At 35.2% G+C, this 22726-nt stretch overlaps 2 protein-coding genes across 3 annotated transcripts in view; one reads left to right on the top strand and one right to left on the bottom strand.

Moving 5' to 3' along the window:
* GET1 (guided entry of tail-anchored proteins factor 1) overlaps positions 1 to 469 on the bottom strand; it is a 21486-nt gene extending 21017 nt beyond the window's left edge. The window contains exon 1 of the mRNA XM_085305068.1: positions 446 to 469. The gene's annotated coding sequence lies outside the window, so the exon portion shown is untranslated. The remainder of the gene's footprint in view (positions 1 to 445) is intronic.
* Positions 7 to 22726, top strand: part of BRWD1 (bromodomain and WD repeat domain containing 1) — a 63038-nt gene continuing 40318 nt past the window's right edge. The window contains exons 1-18 of one of the 2 annotated variants that reach the window (XM_085305013.1): positions 7 to 166; positions 360 to 418; positions 656 to 685; positions 887 to 946; positions 4258 to 4408; positions 5615 to 5713; positions 6252 to 6412; positions 7040 to 7261; positions 9829 to 9929; positions 11212 to 11282; positions 12207 to 12307; positions 14763 to 14803; positions 16326 to 16424; positions 18211 to 18361; positions 18998 to 19132; positions 20393 to 20521; positions 21874 to 22099; positions 22509 to 22694. In XM_085305013.1, the coding sequence (XP_085161139.1) occupies positions 100 to 166; positions 360 to 418; positions 656 to 685; positions 887 to 946; positions 4258 to 4408; positions 5615 to 5713; positions 6252 to 6412; positions 7040 to 7261; positions 9829 to 9929; positions 11212 to 11282; positions 12207 to 12307; positions 14763 to 14803; positions 16326 to 16424; positions 18211 to 18361; positions 18998 to 19132; positions 20393 to 20521; positions 21874 to 22099; positions 22509 to 22694 (2089 nt within the window). In that variant the 5' untranslated portion in view covers positions 7 to 99. Of the gene's footprint in view, positions 167 to 359; positions 419 to 655; positions 686 to 886; positions 947 to 4257; positions 4409 to 5614; positions 5714 to 6251; positions 6413 to 7039; positions 7262 to 9828; positions 9930 to 11211; positions 11283 to 12206; positions 12308 to 14762; positions 14804 to 16325; positions 16425 to 18207; positions 18362 to 18997; positions 19133 to 20392; positions 20522 to 21873; positions 22100 to 22508; positions 22695 to 22726 lie in introns of both variants that reach the window. The other variant, XM_085305004.1, reaches the window with a different exon arrangement.

Below are 22726 nucleotides of genomic sequence, written 5' to 3'. Positions count from 1 at the left end.
GCCCTAATCCCTGCCTTGGCAGCAGCGGCCGCCGCGAGCAGCAGTTGTGCCGAGTGAGCGAGCGAACGAGCGAGCTCTAGCCGCCGGGCCGGGGCCGCCATGGCTGAGCCCTCGGCCTCTTCCAGCTCCGGCGGCGGCGGCGTGTCCCTGCCGCTCATTGAATCAGGTAAAAACCGCCGGGGCGCGAGCGGCCGCGGGCCGGAGCGAGAGAGCAACTGCCGGTGCCGCCGCTCCCTGCCGCCATCTTCCTCATCGTGATGATGAATTACAGTCACCTCGGGGGCTCCCCCGCCCCCCCGCTTTGCCCAGCCAGCCCCAGACTCATCCCCCCCCCGTCTCTCTCCCCGTGTCTCTTGCAGAGCTCTACTTCCTCATAGCTCGGTTCCTGGCCACTGGGCCCTGTAGGAGAGCACTGAAGGTGAGTACGGGGGCCCCGCACACTCACCTGGGTGCACGCTCTCGCRTTTGGACCCCTTGGCTGCTGCAAAGCGGATTGAAGGGGAGGTGTGAACAGCCGGTCGTCCCCCCCGCCTCCCTCCTCCCCCTCCTCCTCCTCCTCCTCCCCAGCGCTCTTGCAGCAGCCGCGGCTTGAGAAGAAGCAAGAGGTTTGGTTGTCCCTAACTCTTGTGTATTTTTTTTTTCCTTTCCCTTGCAGGTGCTGGTGCAGGAGCTGGAGCAGCACCAGGTCTGTGTGTGTGTGGACTCTCTGATGATTTCACCTCTCTTACTGGAGTCGGAAGTTTGCTTTTACTACATAAGTCATTCAAGTTTCTTCCACTCTCATGTCCCAGCTTCCCCCCCCCCCCGGCCAAAGCGCATTGTTTTGGATATGGTCTTTTCCTCCCTCCCCTTTAATCGCTCACTTTTTTTTTCTTTCTCGATTTAGTTGCTTCCTAAAAGGTTGGATTGGGAAGGCAATGAGCATTATAGAAGTTTTGAAGAATTGGTGAGACTTTTTTTTAACTTTTAATTAAGATGATAACGTTGATGTTAGACCCTTTACCTTCAAAACTAGGCCCAGAACTTTAATTCCTTGCTCCATTCCGGGTCTAGTAAGACGTAGGAATTACTTTTTTTGGAAGGGCCTTTCATTTCTTTACATTAGACTAACAAAAACACAAGTGGTGTCTTAAATTGAGGATATTGTTTACATAGCAGAGGTGGAGCTTGGCATTGTGCATTGGTACTTGCTACTGCCTACATATAGGGAAGAACCAATCTGAAGCAAGGTTTCATTTCAGAGTTTCATGAGCAAGTTTGTTAAGCACGTTTTGATTTGACAGTATTTATTTTCTGGTTGGCTTCCTTCATCAACTCCCTTCAACAGATTAGGAAATGAAATCGCTGTTTCAGAAATCAAGGGTTGGCAGTTGTGGTGCCTGTGCTCTCTGGCTACTTGCTAGTTATAGCTTGGTCTCTAAATGATAGAAAGATGCAAGTGATCTCTCAGCAGCGTGGACTTGAGGACTTTTGCTACAGATACTAGCTGAACTAGATGTATTCCTTCACTTTGGGCTATCTTAGAATGGAAAGCTGTTTTTCTTTTCTTGACGTTTTATTTTGCTGCTTCTTAAGAACTGCAAAATATATTTGGCAATTGAATCTTGTGAAGTGATGGTTTCTGGTGGTATTTAGCAAGTTTGCCGATGTGCTAAATTGTCATTGTTGTTCTTGATCTCTTCTTCTTTAAACAAAAGTTTGTTCTTGTAGCATCTGTGTGGGTTTGGGGGTCATTTGTTGTTGTTTTTTAAAAGCTTGAGGCATTCCAAGTTACCTGAGTTCTCTCTTACCTGTCAGTTTGCATATTGTTATAGTCACGTTGAGATGAGGAGATTTGAAAATCTTAAAATAGTGTTTGTGTAGAGGAGAAATAATTAAGAAAATGTTTTAAATAAAATTTCATTCTAAGTGCTGCTTAAAATGATAAACTGAATTCCATTTCTCTTACTTTTCACTTGTTGGTAACATGTTGATATGGCAGATGAGTTTTTAAATTAATGCTTTCAGTTAGTAGATGAAAAGCCAAGTCTTGCTAAACGAGAATACAAGAACTCAAGAATTCTTTCAARTTGACTTGAATTTAGTAAACGTAACAGTGGTATTAAGTTTTAAAGATCTTGGTGGGGKTTTTTTTTGATTGTTTTGTTTTGTTTTAGACCCTAGTTCTTCTGGAAAACAGTGACAATGTCAGGAGATGTTGTGATTCTTCTGACTATAATGCAGGCTTTTTTCTGTGTTTGTGTATAATGTTGTCAGATGAAGTCTGACATGTGTCTCTTCTCCCTCTTTTTCCAGCATCATTTGAAAGAAATACCTTTATATGATGCTAGTATTTTAGAATATTCATAATTTGTCTTCTAAAGATTATTTTTTTCTACTTTTGAGGGGCTTTGGGAACTTCTTGTCCAGCTGCTCTCACTTTTTTGTTCAATTTACCAAGACTGATAACAAGTACAATCATGTGGTGCAATTATTTCTTATTGTTCATCACAGAATTGAAGCATGAGTTTAAAATAATTGTTCCTTCTAAAAATCTTAGTGAAATTATTTAAAAAGAATTGTTAGGTTTTATAAATATGCTGCCATCAAGGACTGCATTTGGAATGTATTTCCTGATGATGGTACGCAAACAAAATGGTTTATAATGCTTGATGTTGCATACGCTGAACTTTATGTCCTGCATATCTTGGCCAGTGCTACAGTAGACCAATTCAAGTASCAAGCTTTTTATAAAGAAATGATGAAAAAATACAATCTTTAGACTATTATGAAGTATACTTTCTCATACTTCATCAACTTAAACATCTACTCATCTGATTTATTTGGATATGTTTGACTCTGTAGCAATATTAACTGTTTTACTGTTGTAACAAAAAAGAAATCTCTGTGCAACCCATAARCTAGTACATTACTTGGTTTTCAAGCTTGCATTTTTACTGTTCAAACAAGTATTAAATTCTGCATTAAATTATACTATTCTCAATATTCAGTGTTTTTAAACCATTTTGGCTAGAGAAGAATATAAATTGTCCTTGAGCTTTTAAGGTCCTGAGTAATCATCGAAAGTTTTACTTAGTATACTGGTATAAGCTGTAACTTATGGACATTTGGACAGCGTGTTGGACAAATCTTACTTGACAACATACAGAATTCTTATTCCTACTATTCTGATTGTGAGATCAGCCTAATCAGGAATTTATTTGTTTAAATTCAATCAGTACACTGAGGGAATAGCATAATAAACACGAGCTTGTTCTGCCTGTGTTTCATACTTGATGGGCAAAGGGGTCCTGCACCTGCATTGCTGCAATCTGTCTCTCCTAGATGCTTTGGCTGAGTAACTTATTTGCTAATGTAGCAGTATGGCTTCTAGGTCAAACCAGCTTACACATGGCCAGATCAGGCAGTTTGATAAGCATGGGTCTGCTTCTACCTGCTTGATCCAGACCTGAGTAGTTTAAATCTATGCTGCTGCTCTGTTTTACTTAAGTCTGTGTGAGCTCTACTTTGTGTATTTGAATTCTCCCTTACTGTGTTTGATAGTGTAGTTAGAGAAGAATTTTTCCATCAAATGTCCGGAAAGGAAGACACTGAGGAATAAAACACGTGGTTTTGATGGAGACATCTGAGTGTGKTTTTTTTATTATTATTATTTATATGGAGACTGTTACATGTAGAAATTATGGAATCCTTCCTGAATGGACAGATAACTGTCTTGATCCCATTGATTTAAGGAAGTAGGGTAGTCTTTTCCTATGTAGTAGTGATTCTTTAAGGAAACTGTTTCCGAAGGAATTGTATACTTATTCAAACCTATTAGATTCCAGCTTACTGAAAAAGTAATGGGCAACTGAAGTACTAGTTGCATAGATTCTTGTGCTTGTTTACAGCAGAATTTTTCATGATCTCGAGTTATGAGAGCATGATTACTTATTTTACTTTCTTTAATTAAAGAAAAAAATTGAGTGCATTGGGCAAAGACAGTGATTGTAGCGTGCCATTCAGAAATGGATACCATATGTGTGAATATTGCAGATTTTCAGTAGTAAAATGCTGATGTGCAATAAGCAATTTTAATACAGCATTCCCATTGTTGGAGTGTGTTCACTAGATAAAACTCTTTATAGAGTTGATTTTGGTCTGTAAGTTGAATTTAGGTATATTACACATGTTTAAATATTAGTATAATATTGATGCTTTTAGGCTCATCTGTTCTGAATATAACATATATGTGTTTAAAAATTAAATTTCTATCAGGTGCTATCCAACAAACATGTGGCTCCAGATCATTTGTTACAAATTTGCAAGCGTATTGGCCCTATACTGGATAAGGAGATTCCACCCAGCATTTCGAGAGTGAATTCCTTACTTGGTGCAGGAAGACAGTCATTATTACGTACAGCAAAAGGTATGAATTGTTTATTATTTGAAATGGGTATGATACATTTCAATAACTATGTGGTAAAGACTTTTGGAATATTGAATGGCAGTGAGCTTTCACTGAAAGTGGCCCCCACTACTTGTCTACTATCTTTAATCAACAAAGATACTAGTGTCTGTATTTTAATAGTATAACTCTATATTGATTCTTGTGAATGTGAGGTCTTAAGGTATATAACCAAAATTGTTGTTACTGTGAGTGCTGAAGCCTTTTTAGTATTACTGCAATATAATGAACCTTTAGGATAAAAGTGCTACTTTTCTGACATCTCCTGATACTCCAAATAATCTCATATCAGCCTTTTTTTTTTTTTTTTTTTTGAATGGGGTAGCTGTTTATTCGATGCAAACAGCAGACAGTAGCACCAGTTTTATGATTGTTTTTTTGGTTAAGGCTGATGGCATCATAATTAGGATATATGAATTATGTATTTATGCAGAAACAGCCTTTGTCCATAATCTAAGGTGAATGGCTACAAATTTGTAGGCATATAATTTGTTATTTGATATCCACTGAAGAGACTTTAGCTTTAGAATTTGCTTTTCAGTGATTTTTATGTGTTTATATGAAGTTCTATTGAGTAGCTGTATGCCATGAGAACACTGGTTTAGTGGATACTACTTTCTTTTTTTTCCCTCTTTGGAGTTGGGAGGCGATTCCAATTATTTGTCCTGTCTGTTTGAAAAGATGCACACTGAATGATGCAATGACTGTGATGTCCACAAATTCAGACTTGCAATCATTTCAGCATGAGTTTGTCAAAATAAATTTCCATGAGGAGAATTTTTTTCTTAATAGGTGACCTTAAATAAGTCTTAAATCTTTCACAGATACTTTGCGCTGAGAATGAGTATGAAAATTTCAGTTGAAAAGTTGGTTTTGAATTATCTGAATTGTTGAGGTATTGCTATTTAGGAATAGTTTCAAAGATTTTTTTGTTACTATATTAAATGGGTAAAAATGCTTTTCACTACCTACCCCTCTCCTCTCTTCCCTCCACCCCATGCAATTGTTTGAGAAAAGTTTGGGGGCTTGTGAGATTCTGATTTTTTTCAGTTGTTACGTTCTCATACGCAGCATTGAAACTTTGTCAGGTATCTTTGTTCCTGCATTTTTGGAACAGTAACTTGCTTGGCATTTTTAAAATGTACTTATGATTAACTGATTTCAAAGATTGCAGGAGCACTGTTTGGAAAGGCTCTGCTTTTGCTGCTCTTCATAGAGGAAGACCTCCTGAAATTCCTGTAAACTATGGCATGCCACCGAATCTTGGTGAGTATATAACGTGTACCTTGGCACTGATCTTACCTATGTCACTGATAATTGCACCTCAGAACTTGGTCTGGAGCCTTGTCTGGAGAACTTCATGCGAATTTGGTGGCATTATGCATGATTATGAAAGTCTGCTTACTGCATTAGTGACGTACTAGCCTCTAGATTGCATCTTTTTCTTTTACCAAGCCTGTGTACTAAGTGTATAAACGTACAARAAATAAGTATCAGTGGCCTTTGAATAGAAGGACTCTTGTATGATTTAATGTATAGAAGGCCATGAGGAAATAAAGACAGCATTTTCCACATCATGTTTACAGAAGGGTGTTTTGGTTGGAGCAAGTTTAAAATACTGTCCTGCTTTTATATGTACAAAAATTACGAGTTTTAAAAAAGCCTGATTATCTCTATGAAATCTGAAAGTGACTTTTAGTAAATCTGTAAGTAATATATTACAGGAAGTTAGATGAAACAATGATTTATAATATACTTGTTTTACACAACATTGTGTTCATTCTTTGATCTCTTTGTGTTCTAGTGGAAGTATATCGAGCAAAACATCTAACTGGATATGCAAAGTTTGGTACTTCATTTCCAGGAAGTATGTATCAACATATAAAGATGCACAGACGGATTCTTGGCCATCTTTCTGCTGTATATTGTGTTGCATTCGATAGGACTGGACATAGAATATTTACTGTGAGTTGATAAATTAAATATGAAAATACTTGTAGCTGGATACAGGGAAAGGAACTTCAAAATGCACATTATTGGATCCACCTGTGAAAGGTTTTGTAGCATAAAGTGTTAAAGTGTAGCTGATTAGCTCTATCACAATGCTTAAGCAAAASGATTTGATGTATTTAAAGGTGAGAAACATGAGATACTGTTGTACTTGATAATTGTCGTTRATGTAGGAATTTTCTGCAGTGATGTGCTTCTATGTTCAATATGTCACATTCTTTATGAAGTAGTAGGGGAGAGGTTGCTTTTATTGCAGAGTGCTTTTATTTAGCTGCCAGTTCTGTAAGGAACTCTGCCGAATTTTATCCAGTTTTTCTGCATTATATGGTGTAGATTTGTGGTGATTGTAGTGTGATCCTGAACCACAATTGAACATTTCTTTTTATTATGGGTCATATGATTTACTTTCTATCAGCTTAAATAACATGCATAGTTTTAAATAGATACGTCATTTGCCAAGCTTTGAAAAAAACAAAACAAAACAAAAMMCCCCCCATAGTTGGGTTCTCTAAAGGAAACTTGGACTGTGGTATCCTGAATGTTTTATGAACTCTTTGCTGAGTTTAACACTTTTCTCTTCAGGGCTCAGACGACTGCTTGGTAAAAATCTGGTCAACTCATAATGGTCGATTATTTGCCACTTTACGAGGACATTCAGCAGAGATTTCAGATATGGCTGTCAATTATGAAAACACTATGATTGCAGCTGGAAGTTGTGATAAAGTGATCAGAGTGTGGTGTCTCAGAACTTGTGCACCGGTTGCTGTCCTCCATGGACACACCGGGTCCATTACCTCATTGCAGGTATGTTTTGAATTAATACTTTTATCTTGGAGTCATGAGATATTTTATGTACTATTGGAGGTTATATTAAGCAGATGGTACTTACTTTCTTCATATGTAGCAAATGAGATTAAAAGAAGAAATCAAAAAATATTTTTAAAAAAGTCTTCAGAACTGTTAATGTATGTGCACAACAGTATTTTTGTCAGAATAAGTACTTTAAGTTCCATAAATAAAAATCAGAACTTGCAGAAAATACAAAAATGATAAATAAGCATGGAAGGAGCAGTCTATAGTGAAGTACATAGTATAGTACAGATGGTGAGACTTTTAACCTCTGACTTAGTCTCTGCTTTTGGTGTTTTGAACCCCTCCCACTGTTTTACGTTTTTTCTCATTTCTAACTAAATAGCACTAGCACAGCAATGTACTGTGAGGTCAGCCGGAYTATTTAATAGTGGGTGTTAAGTTACACACAAGAGTTTTCTTTAAATGTTACAAAGTTACCTTGGTCTTAAGGCGGATACCTGTAATTTGTTTTTAAGAGCTTCAGTATACTGAAATGTGAAGAATGGAGGTGCATTGTTAGAAGCAGCCAATCTATGAAACTCAAAAGTCATCATTTCACTGACAGTATGGAGTGGAAGGTTTGAACATGCTTGATTAAAAACCACAGAAAACATGAAATAATCTGGGTGAAAAAAGATGTTGTTGCACCCAATTTGGAAAGTTAAGAGCCAATTTTAAATAGAGTGATGGGACACCCTCAGGTTAGCTGGCTGTCATGCTGGTAGGGAAATAACTAATTTTCTTGGTKGCTTACTGAAGTTGAAAAACAGTTGCATGAAAGCTCTAGATAAATAGTGCCTTCTATCTATATGCTATAACTTCTTGAAAATGAAAACAAGTTCTTTGGTTTTTGTTTATGGAGATAAGTACTTCGTGGTTGGTGTTACGAAGTTAAGAAGTTGCTTTCTAAAMGTGCGTTTTACTACTTGATGTTCAGATGCAAGGAATTGATACTCTGTTTTCTGTGAGGGCTGGTATATGAATAGCAAGTAATTGTCATTGTTGTATCACAGGTTTTCAGATGACTTAATTTTTATGTCACTATCTGCATATATGTAAGATCAAAATATTTAAATGCAGGCTCCAAAAGTGAAAAATGATAGAAGAAACTTCTTTATAGAAAAGGTTTCTTGCCTTCCCCAAACTCCTGAATAGTTGATTGAAGATAATGAAAGGAATTCTTTTYCCCTTTAAAGCAAAAAAAGAAAAAGATGACAGTACTGAACTCAAGAAGTTTTAACCCTTAATTTCAGAGGAACTACTGAGAAACATGTCAAAATTAGTGAAGATATTTTTTTTTCTTAAGAGAAAATTGTACTTTGATAGTTGCTCAGAAACAGCTATCTAATTTTGAGCTTTTGGAACTGTAGAGAATTTCTGGGTAATATTGCGCCTTCCAGTTTATTGTTGGAGATATTCTGTGGTGGCCTAAGTGGGTTAATGTTCTGATACAGTATATCAGTTCTTACAACTTCTGCTATATGGGTATGTATTTTAATCTCAAAAGTGTAACTTACTTCAAAAGTGCAAACATGTTTGGCATACTATGCTATGTATTTAAATTAGAAAGTATTGTGATATTACTGTATGTCTTTGATAGTCCTTTGGATTCAGTCCTTTGTAATTCCTTAGTTAACAAATCAACTAGCAGCTTATTATCCAGACTTGCTATGTTTTCCACTGAGACAAACAGGCTTATACTTAGAGGGGTGAAGAGTGGCTTCCTGCAATTGTGCAATTTAATACAAATTTTTTCTTTTATGTAGTTCTTTTCTCAAAAACTGCTTGCAAGAGTATTCTTCATATTTGCAGAATTTGTTTTGGTATCTGTTCCTTTGCTGGCAAAGATTTTTTTTTTTTTTTTTTTTTTTTTTACTCATTATACTGCTAAAATTAGTGATTATCAGATTTTTCACCATATAACTGGATTTTTTTAAGTGTGGAGGAGGATTTGTCTTTGTAGCCCTTAGATATTTCCATTATAGCCTTATTAAGGTTTATGGCTGACTGAGGTGGTAGCAGTAGTGGTAATAGAACAGCAGCTTGATAACCTTGTGTCCTCTGTAGTTTCCTGAGAGAGTAGTTCTGTGAATAGCAAGCAATCAATGTCTTAAGCATGTGTGAGGAATTCGTATAAATTAGTATTTGATGCTAGGTTATACTTTTCCAAACTACCTCATAACTGATGCTCTGTACAATTAAAGAACATTAGAAAGTGAAGGAAGTTTCACTAGACACGCTTAAGTTTTTTTTTTTTTTCTTTATGCTCTGTTATGCTTGTTATTTTATTCATTGACAGTTTTCAGTGAATGTTGCTTATGAAGGTAAGACTTAAAAAAAACCAAAGCAAGTGAAAGTATTTGACATTTCTCAGCAACTGCTTTTAACTGTTTTAATGACAGTGTTCAAAATAATTCCAGATTTGATGTTAACATTTTTATAAGATCCTACACAGATTTTAAATACCTCTTTATGCATGTGGTTGATTTTACTTACTTTTTTTCCCCCCTAATATTTAGTTTAGTCCAATGGCTAAAGGATCCATGCGATACATGGTCTCTACTGGTGCAGATGGAACTGTTTGCTTTTGGCAATGGGATACAGATTCCATGAAATTCAAGTATGTAACTGGATTGTTAGTTAACTCTTTCTGTGCCATAATCTTCTTGATTGAAGTAAGCTGAATATTTGGGGAATGCGTACTGATCTAACTTAAAAAAAAAAAAGAAAAAAAGAAAAAAAAAGAAAACACGTAATAACTGGGGACATAATTCTAATGTGGAATTATTTTTAAGCAGCATCATTAAATATAGTGTTCTCAAAACAATGCTGCTTGATTATAAATAATTCATTTTATATTAGAACAAATTTTTTGAGAATTTCAGTAGTTTAGAGGGCAGGAGATTATTTTATTTTTAATTTGCACGTGATTTTAAAATTAGTAAAATGGTAACAAAACCTTAAGAGAGACTGTTTCATCTGAAGAACTTTTAGGGATATATGTTACAGGAGGAGAATATTTAAATTGTGTTCTTAATTACTCTCCTTTAAGAAATGAGTCTAGAGCACTGTATGAGATACAAGTATTGTTTAAATAGGTTGATGTGGACTTAATTATCAGTAGTTTTCAGCACAAAATCATCACAATTTGAATTTCTGATATTTATTACATAGATGAGAAGTCATTCTCCTACTTACCAAAGAAAATGTTTAGAATTTTAGTAGAAAACGCTTGCATTGAAAACCAGAGAAGTAATGAACAGAAACCTACAATGTTTAAGTGGCACAGTGTGTGCTGGATTTTCTCCATAGTGTAGTTCTTATCCTTATGTAGCTACTTTATATGAGATTCTAGTACATACTCTTCCAGCTGAGCTGACATCATTTGCAGAACAGGAAACCAGTCTTTTAAATCACCATTTGCACAGTGTTCTAAAACATGTATTTAACTTTCTGCACTGTAAAATTTTACAAATTTCCAAAGCATTCTGTAATATGCTATTCATTAGACTTTATTTACTGTACCATTGGAGTTTTACAATGTGAGGACACTAATTCTGTACTTGTGGATATGTTATGGAGGTGGTAAATCATACTGAAGGATGAAAGAGACGCGTTCTTTTAAGTGTCATATTATCCTTGCTAGGTAATAGCAGCTTATGACTTTTTCTGCAAAATGCTGGGTATGTGAGCTTTAAATATTGCTTGTGTATGCATAGACACTCACTTTGAAAAGAAGTAAACTTACATCTTGTATGGGAAAGACAAATGGAACAGATGTTACTGTATGTATTTAAGAAGTAGCTGTTACGTAAATGTGTTTGAATATTTACGTTCTGAAAGGTTGATAAAAGCTAAGTTTTGCACGGCATGTCCTGTTTCAAGCAACTTCTCTTTTTAAGCAATCGGCCAGTGAAATTCACAGAGAAACCTAGACCAGGGGTTCAGATGCTTTGTTCGTCATTCAGTGTAGGTAAGTTATATTCGGATTGATTTTTTTTTTTTTTTTTAAAAAAAAAGCATTGGTATTTCTCTTTACCCATGAATAGTCTATATAACAGTCTGGTTATAGCAAATTAAAAATATACAGAAAACAGCCAGTGTATATTATGTAATTGTATATATGTGAGTTGTTAGCTTATGACAAATTTAAGATAATGTGACTTGCCTTACTTTACTGTGAAAGATGGCTTAATTAAGTGATACTATTTTCCATTTGCCATTTGCTGTTTACAGGGGTAAAAGCCACCTGATGCTTGTTTACTTTTCAGCCCTCTTTACTGGATTTCTATATTTGTTTAACTCCTTAGTATAATATTATGACTTTCCTTAGCGTAACATTTAGGGTTTCCCAAAATTTATTCTCTAAGATATAGTCAACAGGAGTGGCAGTGGTTACCAAAAATAGTTCCCAATTCTATGCCAGGCTGTAWACAGGAGTGGTCATAAAGATGCCTTCTTACTGCAAAATCTATAAATGAATCTATAAATATGCCTGTTTTTTTTTTTTAAGGTGATTTGCCTGCCACAATTAACATGTAAAAGTAAAAGGATCGTGTAGAYGATGATGACTAGTCCTATTCTCTGTAATTCCTCCTGTGTGTAATTAATAACGTTAAGTGTTTCAGCATTCCCCTAATTGTGTATTTTTATATCTTTGTCACATTGAATGCAACTATGCAATTGCATGGTTAGTATGTTAACTGATGCATTTTTAGTATGTTTTGTATGTCTGAGAAAGTTTTGGGGAAGGAGAGGAGGGGATTTCATTCCACATCCGTGTAGCAGTGGAAGACTTTAAGACAGTCTTCAGACTTTCTTTTGTCTAGGTATCTGAGAAATGTTGATGATCTGTTTTAATTTCTTATGTATTAGCTTAATTATGCTTGATTTTTAGGTGGTATGTTTTTAGCGACTGGCAGTACTGACCATGTTATCAGGATGTATTTTTTTGGCTCTGAAGCACCTGAGAAAATTGCTGAGTTGGAAAGTCATGCTGTAAGTAAGACTGTTAACTCCAGTAATTAGTCAATCAAAGTAGTGTTAAAGTTGCAAGCTACCATGAYTAAAGGATTTGTAATAATGTTATTTTATTGAATATTTTTAAAACTTGTACAGAATTTCAGCCAGTAGCCTCAAAATACGACTTGACCGTTTTCATGGRTGGAAGATACTGAGGATATTTAGAATTACACCGTTTTTAACTTGATAATATATACCTCTAAATTTAAGCATGTGACTTGCACAGTTGCTTTGATCTATGTAATAAGTGCATATAGCACATATAGCTATTTGTTACATAATGTATGCAGGAAGTATATGTTCCGAGCAGATGGATTTTATTAATCAGGTGTTTTCATTTTGACACTTTCTATATTAAATCTTTAAATAAGAATTGAACTTACGGAATTGTACTTCTGTTCATCTTGGCCTGTATTGAAAGTGTTCAGATAGTTGACAGCGCAAGCTACTTGGTACTTCTTTAGTAATAAGTCAGCTTGCTGGTTTAGTTTCATATGCATTGTGTAATATGTGGTATCTCTCTTTACTTGCTCTCTTGATATAACTGATAACTATTAGGAAGATAACTTTCTAGTTGAACTGCTGTCGTCTTTGGGTTTTGTACTTTAGTATAGCAGATTGTATTTTTAAAATAAACTTGGCTTATATTCATGTGCTGAAGGTTGTCACAGTCTTTAGGGGTGATGTTAACACATTTTATACATTCAGAGCAGTACGGTGAATCTTCCTATGAATAGGATCTGAGGCCTTATGTTTGCGTAATTTCATGTTTTGTTTGTTTGTTTGTTTTCCCCCTCATCACTTATCAATTTAACTTTATCTCCTTATCTTGTCAACTCAACTTTTCTTACTGCTATATTTGGTAATGTGATCTAATCTTGTTCTGAATTGTAATTTTAATCATCTAGTGAAACAGTTCTCTGCCCTCTGTGTTTAGTAACATCAGAGAACTTAAGCCAGGAAGGATACTCTTTCTCAATTTGCTATGCTATGCAAGATTTCGTTGAGTGGTACAGTAGAGTATGAAGGTGATATAGGTGTAAGTAAGGGTCACATAAGGATACAGAAAACTGACACAAACATCATACCTCACATTTAGGTATGGTGTAATGACAAAATTTAAGTTTTAAGACTCTGTTCATCCATCACCTAGGAAATAACTCTTTTGATATAGTGAATCTGGCTGTATGGCTTCTGAATAGATGGCCAGTCAGATAAACTTAYGATTTCTAAATTTGTAATTTTAAAGGTAGCTATGTTGGACCCCTTCCAAAGTTAGGGAGACATGTATAGTGAAGAGTGGTGTTTGTGCTTTCAAATGAAAAATCAAAGCACATAAAGTTCCTTTTTGTAGGGGTCTCAGGTTACTGGATAACAAAGCTTATGTCTGTTACTATTACTGTGGTGGTTTGGGGTGGTGATTCCATRTATGGTATGTAAAGGCAGTTTTTCCACCAGGTGGGAAGTGGAAAGTTTTTAACACAAGACTGCTTAAAGTTCCTCAAAATTTTGCATTGTTAGGTTTTCTTTGTGTTATTGTACAGGGGCTGTCAGAACTCTCYCCGCCCCTTTGTAGCTTTATTACAGAGAATATAAGGAGGAACTTCTTCACTGTGAGAGTGACGGAGCACTGGAACAGGTTGCCCAGAAAGTTGATGGAGTCTCCATCCTTGGAGATATTCAAAGCCTGCCTGGATGCAGCCCTGTCTAACATGCTCTAGGTGACCGTGCTCGAGCAGGGAGGTTGGACTAGATGATCTCCAGAGGTCCCTTCCAACCTCAACCATTCTGTGATTTTGTAACTTATATTTAAGTGACTCCTTAAAGCTCTTTCAAGGGCAGCTCTTCAAAACCTCATTTTGTTTCTTAATTTTGTTTGCCTTAATACATTTTTCTCTAATACTTTATCTCACTTTAAGTATTCATGTTATAGAATGTGTATTGATTAAGCCATATCACTGTCTATAGAGAAGACTTTCAGTGCCACTGGATAATCCGAGTGTGCTGTCTACTTTTCCTGTTTTTTTTTTTTTTTTTTTTTTTCCCCACTGGGCCAAAAAACAAATAACTAATTGTCTATTTGTGGGCTGTATAAGTAGGAGTAGGAGAAGCAGATTCTTCTAGGCTATAATTGACTTAGAATATTGGAAATACACATTCAATTCAATCTTAAAAAGTAGTTAATTGCCAAGTTATTAGTAAAACAGTTGTTTCATCTGTTAGGACTTCATGTTCAAGTGGAACATTGTTTAAAACTTATATTTCAATTTTGTCATTAAAAGGTTAGTGAATTCTGGTAAGTCTTTGGGCTTGGTTTATCCTGTAGTTAATACTACTAGAAGCTACAGAACTTTTTTCATCATCTTGGATTTGTTGGAAACATTTCATGTTTCAAAATTTAATTTCTAACATGTTTTACTTTTTCTTACAGGATAAAGTTGACAGCATTCAGTTTTCTAATAGTGGTGATAGGTATGTTGAAAGATGCTCAAATGTAAACAAATAATACATTTTTAGGGAGTTAAGAATGTATTGTTTTTCTTATCTGAACATTTCCAGTAAGAAAATTCTATTTAGGCAGACTTTTACTTACGTGGAACTTGGACTAATCCATGAGAGTATAAATTTCAGCTATATACGTGCCTCAGCTTTCTGCTAATCTTTGTTAGATAATCTCTTTGAACTAAATGCCTTTTTTTACTATATGGAGGAATGTAATCACTTTTTAAATTAATAATAGAACTGCCTTGTTAGTGGCTTCATAAACCTCCTCTTTCCACCTCCTTCCCTCCCATTTTCAGCAAGTATTAGATCAAAAAATGAAGCAGGAAAATCCAACACAAATGATCTGAAATAAGTTCTAATCTTTGTTCTTTCTTTTTTTAAGTGTGCTCTCTCCCCCCTCCCCTGCAGCAAATGGATTTAACAATATTGTGCTGCTGATTTGGGAAAAATAAGTGTTTGCTGTGTAAATTCATTTGAAAATCTTAACCCATACTTGAAATGCAGCCATAAACTACAGCTTTGTTTTTATTGGWTCCCTTTTCTTTTTCAAAGCAAGACAGTTGTGACTGAGAACACTGACCTATTTGGTTTGGAAGTTATAACCGTTTATCTTTTTAAGTATGTTTTTCTACAATTGTACTTGCTTTTGGCACCATTGAGTTGCACTGATCCATCACACTTGCATGAATTACCTTTTAAAGGCCATGTGAAAAATGAGCAAAATACATCTGCACTTCTGCTTGGTAACACTTTCTATGAAATATACTTAGGATTTAAAATTATTAGTAAAATGAATCATAACAAAATCAGAGTACAGTCTTGACATACCCAGCATACAGGTGAAATACCTTCCATAGAAAAAGGCTGTATGTCTGAGGATTGTGATTCATGGGCAAGGGAGACTTACCTTTGGATGTCTGATAGTATTTCCTTTCCTTTCTTAAGGAGTTTCCATTCTGTTGTGCTGATAGTTCAGTTTATAAAATGGAACATGAGCCACTGTGGTTTACAGCTCATTATCTTAATGGAAACCACTACTGGTGGTCTTTTCTATGCGCTGCTGTGGATGGGAACCTCTCAAGGTTTACTAACCTGAGCAGTCCTTAACACTACATATAAATAATCAGTATCTGATAGTCTACAATCTCAGAATGAGTTGAATAAAAATTTAATTAGAATACTGTAATTGAAAAAGAGTTGGTGTTAGTTTTTGTGAAATGAGTTTAACTTTGGAACTTGCTTCTCAAATTTACCCGTTGACAGTTCTGTTCAGCTTCAGTTCAAAAAAAGTTCCCTCTAGGCTTCTGGAAAGAAGGTTAAGCACAGGAAACTAAAGAACCCTCTCAAACACAGATTGAAGATTTCATATTTATCAATCTTTCATTGTAACATTTCTAATTATGCATTTATGTATGTATGACTCTGAAAATATTTTAAAACAGGAATTGTTTTGAAGAGCTGGTCACTTTGTTTTTTTAATTTCTTCAAGGTTCATAAGTGGCAGCAGAGATGGAACAGCTCGAATCTGGCGTTTTGAACAAGCAGAATGGAGGAGTATTTTGTTGGATATGGCTGATCGATTGCCAGGGTAGATGGAGTGTTGTCTTTTTTTTTCTGTTGCATAAAGTCTGAAAGATTGAAAAAGTCATCAAACGCTTTCTTACAATCAAATTGGAATGAGTCTTTGCAATATTATGATTAAGTAGTGTGATTTTTAATTTAGGGGAAATGAATGATGTTTCATATCCAATGATGATGATAGATGCTTAAACTCTTGCCTGTGCTTAAAAAAAAATATATCAATAATTATTTAGCTTTCAAATGTACATTTTGCCAAATTTACTACATTATCTGTCGAGAAAAGAGTTAACAGAATATGCAGTAGCTTTTTATCTAAACTTTTGTAAGGCACTTGATGTGGTGTCAGAGGAGAAACCTTTTGGGTTAGCAAAAATAAGGTAGATAATAAGCTCTTTTCAGGAGAGATGATGGCAGGTAATCAGTGGATTTCATCAAGGACTGATCTTGCAAACTATTTTTATTGATTCTTTAGCACTTTTTAAAAGTATAGTAATGAAATATGCAGGTGGTGTGCAATATGAACAGTGTCACTGGAGGTGAAGATCAGGATTTTTATATTGCACTGGATAAACCTGAATGCTGGATGAGATTCAGTAGTATAGAATGCTTGGTCATCTTTGTGGAAACTAAGCAGAAACTTTGTTCTGAATTCAGAGTTGATTAGATACGTAAACTCATACTTAGTTGTATTAGTTTATCAGAGGATGATTGCAAACTATCAGTGTGGTGCAGTTGTGAAAAAAAAACAAATGTGTTTTTAATAGAAAAAAGAAGATGTAAATACTTGAAATTTTACTGTGACGTTTCTCTGGGATAATACGTATAATTACAGTAGCGTATACATCAACAAGATTAGTTGTAGAAGAGAGTACTAGTTGACATGGAAAATAATGTTATATGAAGGTATATCTCAAAGCCTGATTCCTTCAGTTAACTAAAATGATGAGAGGGAGTGATATGATATCCTACAAATGTATTTTTTGGGAGAGAAACAAGAGGAAATAGATTAAGATTAGTACAAAATGTTGTCATAGTGTTAATGCATTTATTTGAGAATCGGAAAAAATGCCTAGTATTGTCGAGATTAACTTCTGAAACAGAATTAATTGTCAAGCKATTGGCTTTAAAAAGTCCAAATTTAAAAAGGAGTTATGTTGTGACACTAGTTGTGGGAAGACACGAGACTCCATGAAAAGAATTTTTGTCCTGCATTTCAAATGAGCAGGCTGTTGCGATGTCCAATGAAATACGTACACTAATAAACTTCARTTCTGTATTTCTCACTTAAATTGATATTCTTGCCCCACCTTTCTTGAGCCTCTTGAGATCAGACTTATGGGAGTTTCAACCATTTAAAAGCCTTCGCTATTGATACTCTTTTAACTGACTCCTGAGGGAAATATAAATTCTGTGCACTTTTACGTAGTTTACCAATTTTAGAAAAATAAAGTAGGATATCCTATTGTAGAAGTGCTTGCATAAGGATTAATTCTGTGATACCATCATTATTTCCTTAATAATATTTTTGATTTTTTTTAAACTATTCCCCTTTCAAAAATTATAAGTATGAATTAGTCAACTCAAGAAGTGCAGAGTAGCGTTATAGTTAGTTTTTTTTTTAAAAAAAAGTACCTGTATAAATTCAATTCCCTTAAATACAAATATAAATTTAATCCCTTGCCTTGTCTAATTATTAACTCTGAAAATCTGGGAAACAGGTTATTTTTCTTTATTTTGAGATTGAAATGGGCTAATTCAAAATGTCTCATACATACACAACTCTTTTAAAGTAGTGATTCATCTTCAGAAGAAGACAAATTTATGAAGCCTAAGGTAACCATGATAGCTTGGAACCAGAATGATAACTACGTTGTTACAGCTGTGAATAATCATCTGCTCAAAGTTTGGAATTCCTATACAGGACAGTTGCTTCATGATTTGGTGGTATGTAATTTTACGTGCTTTTTGAAGTAGATAGGCTTCCTTGAATTGCAGTGACGTGCATGCTGAGCTGATCGTTAGATTTACTTTGTCTTGAAAGCTCTATGTGAATGGTAAAGCAAGTGCAAAAATTGAGTTTTCCTTGTTTTGTTTATTTTTTAAAACAAAACTAACTGCTTGCTTCTGTTTTCTAACAAACCTTCCCTAGATGCTGTGTTGAATTGCCTCTCCTGTAAAATAAAAGCTTCAGATTGCTGTACAATAACATACTTGCCAATTTAGTAGCTTATTGTCATTTGGAAAAGAAGCTCAAATCCCCAAAGTTGTTTATCTCCGTGTTTGAAACTAGGAAGTGATTAATTCAGAACAATAATGTTTTCTCTGGCTGCCTGGATTTTCACCCTACTTTTTCTGTAGGACTCTAACTGTAAAGGTAGCAGTCCAGATAAATATGCTGTGGAAAGCTGTAGAATCTCTTAAAATCCTCAGATTTTTCAGAGGCAGCTTATAGGGGTCTTATTTACCAAAAGTCTTGAGAGTGAGGAGAGGATGGTGCAATACTTTAGGACTCTAGTGTARATGTTCTGTTAATTTGGATTTCTCCTTTGTTTGCGTGTGACTTGCAACTTTTAATTTTAGGGGCATGCAGATGAAGTATTTGTCTTGGAGACCCATCCTTTTGATTCCAGGATTATGTTGTCTGCGGGTCATGATGGCAGCATTTTTATATGGGACATTACAAAAGGCATGAAAACAAGGCATTATTTTAATATGGTAAGTCTTTCTTTTTTCTTTTTTTGATAACTCTCCACTTTTTGTCAAGATGCAGCAGTATGTTCAGGTACCAGTTTAAATAATTGCAATATTACTGTGTCACCAAGTGTGTATCTTTCCCTCACTACCCTGTTTCTACCCAGAAAATTTGACCAAAACTAGCAAAAGTCATGATTTCAGTCTCTCTTGAATTTTTACTTTTGAATTTCCTGGTTTCTAGTAGTTATAGTTGCAACTTAACCATGAGACAATTAGCAACTTAGTACTGCAGGAAAAAAAAAAAGATTCTCATTCCCTTGTCTACTCTCAGCAGCTCCATACTCCGCTTTGAATCAGGTGTGTCTCACTGGATCCTTTTATTAAGCTGAATCAGTTCACTAATCTGACAGAGGAGTATTCCCTCATCCTTCCATTGCTAGTTTTCTCCTGGGTTAGTGAGTTGTATCAGCTCAGCATGGTCTGATGAGCTTTTGAGACAAGGAAGATGAGTTATGAGAATTTGTAGCCAGGTGTGAAGAATGGGATGGAGGAAGAAAGCATGACTTTCCTTTCATCATGGTCAATATTTGAGCTAGTCTGACTTCCATCTGTTGATCCAGTCTTTCTACCACTAAAGACCTCTTTTTTTTTTTTCCCTTGCACCTCATTCATAGTAACTGTTTTTCTTAATTGAGATAAGGTGCCAGCTAAAAAGATTGAAAGATCCCATTTTAGACTGTAATTTCAATGAGAGTCGTATGGATCAGTATTTATATTCTCAAGAGTCTTAAAAATTGAAATGTTATTATAGTAAGCATTAGTGGCGTGGGGTGGTTCTTGCAGAGAGCTCCTATGAACGTCAGTTCACTATTTGATAGCTTATCATTTGGACTTCTGAATACAGTCAGTAGGGAAGTGATTTTTTGTTTGGTTTTAAGATTCTCTGTGCTTTTTCTTTAAGGTGGTTAACAATCAGTTTATGGTAGTATACTGCTTAAAAGTAGATTATGACATCTAAAAAAAGCCTCTTTTTTAAAGTCAGTTTCCATAACCATCATAACCATTAGTGCATCTTTTAAAGTTGTATGATCTAGGCCTTACATTAGCGTATGAAAGGAAATGAAATGAACCAAAATAATATAAAATACCTCAGTTAAAGCATAAAGAATTCTGAAAGGTGCATGACTGCTTTTAGTGGAGTAAGTAATGTTTTAATGCTACTGCATTGTTTGCTCAAAAAAGTCTGAAAAACTCGTCTTGAGTTTCTTTCCTTCAATCTAGATTGAAGGCCAAGGACACGGTGCTGTTTTTGACTGTAAATTTTCACCAGATGGGCAGCATTTTGCATGTACAGATTCTCATGGGCATCTCTTGATATTTGGTTTTGGCTGTAGCCGGCCTTATGAAAAGGTAAGTTCAACTTCCTATTAGAACTGATAAAGTTTCTGAGTGAAGTTATTAGATTAATTCATTTTGCTGCTCTGGTATGTCATGTAGAAAAGTTTTTTCTGTAGGGAGGGGAATCTAAATAAAGCTGACTTTTTGATGTTTGTGAGTTTTCTTATGCTCATGGTTCTGGCATGGCAGGAAAGTGTCATAAAATTTCCCTGGGAATAGCTCGCAAGAGGTTTTCTGCAACAAATTTTCATCTTCCGGCAGCAAACTTAAATGTTGTTTAACCTTGTAAAAGTGACCTAATAGCTGGCTTGAGGTTCCTYGTTCTACTAGTTTAGCATAAACTGATTTTGTTTTACATTTTAATAATATATATTAATGTCATCTGTACTAACTCTTGCAAGCATTAAAACTTTGAAACTCTAAGTATGTSTTTTAAAAATCTTTTCAGTGCATCAAGATTACTTTTATTCCTAATTTCTCAAAATAGGTTAATGTTTTAAGAYTGGAATGTATCGTGAAGTTCATTGCTCTGGTACCAAATTAGCAAAACCAAGACATTTTTATGTTAATAATTTGCTGTGTTTTATTTTCATTATCAGAACTTGCAGTTTTTTTTAGACCTTTCCTTTCTCAAACCCAAATTCACTGAGGCAGGCTTACTAAAATAAGCTGAAGTAAATATGCATCAAATGCTACTGATTTTGAAATGTATGAGATGAGAGGGTTTTTTTGTCTTTTTGAATGTACCAGCCTTTATTTCCTTTCTGTTTAGATAAATATACATATTTGTATTTTCTTGAAACAACTCAGTCTATGCTCTTCTTCACTTCTCCCTATTTTTTATTTTTTAAAAGTTGCAATAGCAACTTCGTTTATTATTTTAAAAAGGGATTTTTTTGGGTTGCATAGATCTAACAGATTGTTTCAGTTGCAGGAAAATTATTTCTGATTAACATCACACAATTAAGAAATCAACTTGGAGAACTTACGTTGAATTTTAGGCATTGATTTTTCTTGTTTGGAAACCAAACATTTGTTTAATTGAATGGTCAGAAATATGAGTAGGCTATAAAACATTTTAATGAATTTTAAGTATAGCACAATGCTTCTGTGTTAAGTTATCTCATTTTATTCTTTTCTAAAAACATTTGTTGCCCGATTAAAAGATCTCTCCAAGGTGAGTATTCTGACATATCTATAGATGTAGAGTAGTTGCATACATCTCTTCAATGAGAGCTTAACCTTTACCTTTTAAGGTGACTTCAGGCACATGAATTAGTGTAACCTTTTCTTTCATGTTCTTTAGCATATATATTTTTTTTCAAGTTGACAACATACAAACTACCTTTTTTTTTTTYCCCTAGATTCCTGATCAGATGTTCTTCCACACTGACTATCGACCACTTATTCGAGACTCCAACAATTATGTCCTAGATGAGCAGACTCAACAAGCTCCTCATCTCATGCCACCTCCCTTCTTGGTAGATGTGGATGGAAACCCTCATCCAACAAGATATCAAAGACTAGTGCCAGGAAGAGAGAATTGTGCAGATGAACATTTGATTCCTCAACTTGGATATGTAGCAACAAGTAAGAACAGTATTGCTGAAGACTGGTAATTCTGAATGGGAAGAGGGTAGATGTGACATAGCTGACTTAAAACAAGCCATTGTCTTGTATGCTTACAACTGTAATGCATATCTGTGTCCATTAAAGGTGCTGGAAGATTACACAGTAAATTAAAGCAAAAAAAAAAAAAAAAGTGTGTCGTTCCCCACACACACCGTGCTGGAGCTGATATGCATAGACTATGTTTATAGTTCTTAGACTGTCTCATTAGTAATAAGTAATAAGTAATTTCAGTGATTTTCGGAATTATTCTCATTATATTTAATTTTTGAACACATCTCAATGTGATGACATTAAATCGTTTTCTGTAGTCAGTTGACTTGAAACCATTGCTTTTATTTGTGATTGGTATTGTATTTGTATTTGCAAGGTGATGGAGAAGTGGTTGAACAAGTTATAGGCCAACAGACAATTGATCAGGATGAGCAAGGTTTGGAGCCTAGCATTCTTGATAGCATGATTAGACGATTACAACAACAACAAGACCAAAGAACTGGAGCAGATCAAGAACCTGTTTCAAGTGGTACACAAAATGGAGAAGGAACACCTAGAAGAGGTCAGTACTTCCTAATAAATACTTCAGTGTTT

Source organism: Rhea americana, unplaced genomic scaffold (genome assembly GCF_003343005.1).
Source record: "Rhea americana isolate MKP2758 unplaced genomic scaffold, rheAme1 scaffold_101, whole genome shotgun sequence".
Taxonomy (NCBI): domain Eukaryota; kingdom Metazoa; phylum Chordata; class Aves; order Rheiformes; family Rheidae; genus Rhea; species Rhea americana.
The sequence above is the reverse complement of the archived record's forward strand: the minus strand, read 5'-3'. Positions and strand labels throughout refer to the sequence as shown.